Source organism: Citrus clementina, unplaced genomic scaffold (genome assembly GCF_000493195.1).
Source record: "Citrus clementina cultivar Clemenules unplaced genomic scaffold, Citrus_clementina_v1.0 scaffold_3, whole genome shotgun sequence".
NCBI classification, from domain to species: Eukaryota; Viridiplantae; Streptophyta; class Magnoliopsida; order Sapindales; family Rutaceae; genus Citrus; species Citrus x clementina.
In genome coordinates this window covers 32,260,991-32,266,764 of record NW_006262339.1, presented here as the reverse complement: position 1 = coordinate 32,266,764, position 5,774 = coordinate 32,260,991, and the positions used below count along the sequence as shown (strand labels likewise).

The 5,774-nt window shown below is 39.1% G+C and overlaps 1 protein-coding gene across 1 annotated transcript; it reads left to right on the top strand.

Annotated features, from left to right (window-relative positions):
- The first annotated feature begins 1,063 nt into the window (after positions 1-1,063).
- LOC112100401 (probable RNA-dependent RNA polymerase 1) lies at positions 1,064-5,069 on the top strand. The gene is made up of 4 exons (XM_024189888.1): positions 1,064-1,561; positions 1,764-3,586; positions 3,767-3,917; positions 4,148-5,069. The coding sequence occupies exons 1-4, from the start codon at positions 1,064-1,066 to the stop codon at positions 4,925-4,927; spliced, it is 3,252 nt and encodes a 1,083-aa protein (XP_024045656.1). The 3' UTR covers positions 4,928-5,069.
- Positions 5,070-5,774: the final 705 nt, after the last annotated feature.

Here is a 5,774-nt window from a genome sequence, read left to right as displayed (position 1 = left end):
CAAGTGTCATAATAAAGTGTATGGAATAACGAGGACTATTACTCCTATTGGATATAGCTTTAGCTTCTAGGAACCTGACTGACATGTACTGTCTTTCTTCGTGGCATGCAAGTTTCGTTATTGTTTCCGCTTTCCACAACTTTATGCAAAACAGAAATATTTCAAAAGCACCTATCTCTTTATTCATCCTTCTTCGAGCAGCTCAGATCCCTTCTCCTTCCCTGTAATGCTACTAGGGACAGTAATTTTCATTATCACTTTTTGCCTTTTGCTAGCATTAAAATATGTGTTCCTTGTATGGAAGTTAAATGCATGCACACTTTATTCTCTTATCAAATCATTAAAATATGGCGGGAACATTCGAGAACTTCGCTCACTGATCAATAATCTTGTGCGACAACCCAACAGAGAAAGTATCTTGACGATGTGTACGTAAATGATTGACAGTTTATTGCATGAAACTCTGGAGACTCTCACAGTGGATCAATTCATGTCAACGTTGAACCAATGACGACTTTAACTGAAGAATCTTACGAAGACACTATGGACACAACATGGCATTTTCTAACTCCGCGTGACCCTGTGTGTTGAATTAAAACTAGCTATTTCATCTGGCACATTTCAACCAATGAGATGTCGAGACGTGTCAGTCACATGGGAGTTTGGGCGAACTTAAGCAGCTACACAATCAATGGGGCCCAAAGGTCATAGTCAAGTCAGCTTATATGATAAGTTTCCTAGTATTGAAAACTGAAGACCAAGAAGAAGGCATTAACGAGCTTTTCTCTCTATATATTCCCTCCTTGATCACCATTTGTTTCTCACAAAGCTACTTAGTGTTCATTGACATCGCTTGCTGCAAGCTTCCGTGAGTAATCACTGTTTCCTGGTAACTCATTTGCTTATTGTATTTGGTTTTGAATTTGCTTTCTGTCCTAGTTATATATTTCTGTATGAGCATGTGTCGCCTTTTATCGTTAATTGATTGCGTAAGTTGGTGTTGTATGAGTTGCTAACTTCAATAATGCACAATTGAAACTGCAGTTGAAATTGCATTGACGAAATGGCTAAGATGATCAGTTTGTTTGGATTTGCTTCACTTGTGTCTTCCAAAGCTGTGAAGGAATTTCTGGAGCTACATACCGGTGAAGGAACTGTTTCTAATGTTGAAGTTGGACAAAAGGAAGGTTCAAGAGCACATGCTATAGTTGAGTTCACAACTGTGGAAGCTGCGGAACTAATCAAGTCGTTGGCTGCTGGGCGTCTTTTGTGGTACGGGAAATCTTATCTAAAAGCTTCCGATGCAAAGAGAAGGAGCCCGTATTCCAAGTTGGATGATGATCTGAAGTTGAATTTTGGATGCCAAATTTCCGAGGACAAGTTTTCTGTGCTCTGGTCGCAGGAAAACGTTTCTGTGAAACTGTGTTCGGACCTCAGAAAATTCATGTTCTTTCTGTCTTGTGCATCTGTAGATTATAAGCTTGAGCTCTCCTATGAAAGCATTTGGCAGATTGTGCTTCACCGTTCCAGTCGTCACTCTGATAAGTATCTTGTCATTCAGGTTTGTATTCTTTATTACAAATTATTAATCTGATTTTTTTTTTTAAGAATCACTTCATGTCATGTACCAAGAAATGCAGCTTTTTGCAAATTGATCACTTACAAGAAAGCTATAACTTCAATACCGTGATGTATGATCGATCAGCTTACATCTTTCAAATGTCATAAGCTAAAAGCTTGTTTTCTTTTTTTTCTGTTGCCAGTTGCATGGTGCTCCTAAGATTTATGAGAAAGATGTCCACTGGATTCGTGAAGTTGATTTTACTCCATCTTCAAGCATTGGACAATCATCTGCTATGTGTTTGGAACTTCCCAGAGGGGCTCATATTCCGAAAACTCTGAAAGATTTCTTCTACTACAAAGAAAGTCCAGTGCAGTTCACTCTAGTACCAGGCTCTGCATTCTCTTGCAATACTGATCTTGTCCCGATGATCAGTCCACCTCATGGCATTAAACTGCAATTCAAAATCTTGTTCAAAATCAATTCTCTAGTTCAACATGGCTGCATTCCAGGGCCTGCACTTGATGCAAAATTCTTTCGCTTGGTGGATCCGAGTAGAATCAGGATGGAATACATAGAACATGCTTTGGAGACGCTATTTCACCTTAGAGAATGCTGCTATGAGCCTGTAAGCTGGCTTGAAGAGCAATATAGGAAGTATGTCTTATCTAGGCGATTTCTTACATCCCCTGCTGTTGCCTTGGATGATGGGTTGATTTATGTAAACAAGGTTTTGGTAACCCCATCTAAAGTTTATTTCTCTGGTCCGGAGATTAGTCTATCAAATCGTGTGGTACGAAGTTATCCAGATGAAATTGACAACTTTCTTCGCCTTTCTTTTGTTGATGAGGACTTGGATAAGTTGTACTCAACAGTTTTGTCTCCTGTGACATCTTCCACCAATGAAGAAAGGCATACAAGAATTTATGAAAGAGTACTCTCAACTCTAAGAAATGGGATAGTCATTGGAGATAAGAAGTTTGAAACTCTGGCATTTTCAAATAGTCAAGTGAAAGATAATTCTTTGTGGATGTTTGCATCCAGGCCTGAGCTTACCGCAGCATCTATCAGAGAGAGAATGGGTGATTTTCGCGACATAAAGAATGTTGCAAAGTATGCTGCTAGACTTGGTCAGTCTTTCAGCTCATCTAGAGAGGCACTGCATGTTGACAGTAGTGATATTGAAATCATTCCTGATGTAGAGGTGGAGGACGATGGGATTACATATTGTTTCTCGGATGGTATAGGGAAAATATCTGCCGAATTAGCCGAAATTGTGGCTAAAAATTGTGGTTTCACGATTTATACTCCATCTGCATTTCAGATTCGATATGGTGGGTACAAAGGTGTTGTAGCAGTTGATCCAACTTCATCAACAAAGTTATCATTGAGGAAGAGTATGCTCAAGTACAAATCAGAAAGCACAAGTCTAGACATTTTGGCAAATAGCAAGTATCAGCCCTGTTTCCTTAATCGCCAGTTGATAACCCTTTTGTCTACTCTTGGCATTAGAGATCGTGTTTTTGAAAAGAAGCAGAGAGAGGGCGTCGCGCAATTAGATGCCATTTTAACAGATCCTTTGAAGGCACATGAGGCACTGGAACTGATGTCATCAGGGGAGAACACAAATGTTTTGAAAGAAATGCTTATGTGTGGTTATAAGCCTGATGTAGAACCGTTTCTGTCAATGATGCTACACACATTCCGCGCATCAAATCTGCTGGAGCTGAGAACCAGAACAAGGATATTTATCCAGAATGGACGAGCAATGATGGGATGTCTTGATGAAACAGGCACATTAGAATATGGTCAGGTATTTGTTCAATGTTCTGCCTCTAGAAGAAGAGAGTTTTTGGATAATTCCTGCAACAATCGGTCAGGAGAACTTAGTGTTGTGGAGGGAAAGGTGGTTGTTGCTAAAAATCCATGTCTACACCCAGGAGACATGCGTGTGCTAAGGGCTGTGGACGTACCTGCTTTGCATCACATGGTGGATTGTGTTGTTTTCCCGGCAAAAGGAAAAAGGTAAGCTTTTTTTTTTTTCTGGTTTTCCCCAAGAATGACTTATGGTATGATTCATAATAGATTATTCTTAATGAAAGTTTCAATAGATTCTATTGGAACATTTTTTTACGACTTGTTCTGTTTTGATAAATGCTCAGATATATACCTGTGTAAACTGACAATGGTTGCATTATTTGTTAGACCCCATACAAATGAATGCTCGGGAAGTGACCTGGACGGTGACGTGTACTTTGTCTGCTGGGACCACGAACTTATTCCTCCACTTCAGTTTCGACCAATGGATTATACTCCGGCACCAGAAAAGGTTTTGGATCGTGACGTGACAATCGAGGTATTGCTCAATCTTCTAGTAATGTTTTAAGATTTATTTCATTCATATGCATGAATAAACTCTTTCTATTTGCTTAGTTTCTTTTGTAATTACACTCTGTCATTTCTAATTTCTTCGAGCCAAAGGCATTGCAGCGTATCATCTTATCCTGAAAAACTTCTCATCATTTGTTTTTCTCTCTTTAATCTGCCGTGATCCTTTTTTTGCCCCTTAACATTTCTATGCTGCAGGATGTAGAGGAATACTTTGCCGATTACATAGTCAATGACAGCTTGGGCATAATTTGCAATGCCCACGTCGTGCATGCAGATTCAGAACCTGACAAGGCGAGGAGCAGCAAATGTCTTGAGCTTGCAAAGCTATCCTCCATTGCAGTGGACTTCTCCAAAACTGGAGTCGCAGCCACAATACCCAGTGGACTACGTGTCAAGAAATATCCAGACTTTATGGAGAAGCAAAACAAAACCTGCTATGAATCGCAGCGTGTCATTGGGAAGCTTTATCGAGAGGTAAAAGGCATTGCACCATCAACAGCCACTATGAAATCCTTTACTAAGGAAGTGGCAATGCAGTCCTATGATACTGATATGGAAGTTGATGGCTTTAAGCACTACATCATCGATGCTTTCAACTACAAAACTGAGTATGATATCAAGTTGGGGAACTTGATGGATTATTATGGGATCAAAACTGAGGCTGAAATACTGAGTGGGTGCATCATGGAAATGGCAAAGTCCTTTGATAAGAAAAGAGACTTGGAAGCAATCACTTTTGCTGTAAGGTCATTAAGAAAAGAAGCCAGGACCTGGTTCAACAAGAAGAAGAATGAGTCAGATTCTAGCCATGAAGCTGTATACGCAAAAGCTTCAGCTTGGTACCATGTGACTTACCATCCAAGTTACTGGGGTCGGTATAAACGAGAAGGAATGAATCGAGACCATTTTCTCAGCTTCCCGTGGTGCATCCATGACAAGCTGATTGAGATCAAAAGGGGAAAACAGAGCTCCTAAAGGCCAGGCCTTGAAAATTTCCATCGCTAGGGAGTGCCATTCCAGACATGGATTGTGCTCTTAGTTGTGGAGCGATTTGACATTAAAATAGTTAAGTGTGTGCAATTATTTTTTAAATAAGCAGCTTGTGTGACGGCTTCTTTACCTTCTTGTTGTTGTTGCTGTTGCTGCTGCAGTTGTTGTTGTTGCTGTGAGATGCAAGTGTGGTGTGATCTGTACTTGAATTTGAAACTTGTTTTTAGTTTCTGTAATAAAATAAAAATATGGTTTGTTGTGTGATTACTTGGAATTCACAGATGCATGGATAAAGAATGTTACGATTTATGATATCCATACATATTAAAAATATCATTGGGAGTGGTATCTAAATAAATATTAAATTATTATCCTAACAGATACATAATTGTGTGATGAAAATATTGATCACAATGAAATCCTAGAGTTATATATACTTACGATTTTGAGGTGATTCAATCCATCGAAGTCAGTTTTCAACTTTCATATCACCAAAGACTTGCAAAACCATTGTGCCAAGAAGCAAAACTGAAGTATCCTCTTGTCCAGCAAAGTTAAATTGTTTACATTCTTAGCCACAGATAACAGCGTCCCTACTGATCCCTTTAAGTCTGTTGTTTCGATGTTCTTTAATTTCTCTAAAATTTGATTCCATAAGCAAACCTAATAAGTCATCCTTTTTAGCTTCCCCTGTTTTCATTATTTCTAAGAGCGGATTTCCTTGTTAAGGTCCATCATTGTCCTGTTTCTCTTAGTAGGGACATATCTATATATAAGCAGTAAAAATTTACTAAAATGAGATTAACAAGAAACCGTTTTTCTTAAGTGCACA

Bases quoted from the DNA above. Each gene is read 5' to 3' on its own strand.
- LOC112100401 (XM_024189888.1), top strand. From the start codon at position 1,064: ATGGCTAAGATGATCAGTTTGTTTGGATTTGCTTCACTTGTGTCTTCC. The intron at 1,562-1,763 runs GTTTGTATTCTT...TTCTGTTGCCAG, and splicing joins ATAAGTATCTTGTCATTCAG to TTGCATGGTGCTCCTAAGAT. The intron at 3,918-4,147 runs GTATTGCTCAAT...TCTATGCTGCAG, and splicing joins ATCGTGACGTGACAATCGAG to GATGTAGAGGAATACTTTGC.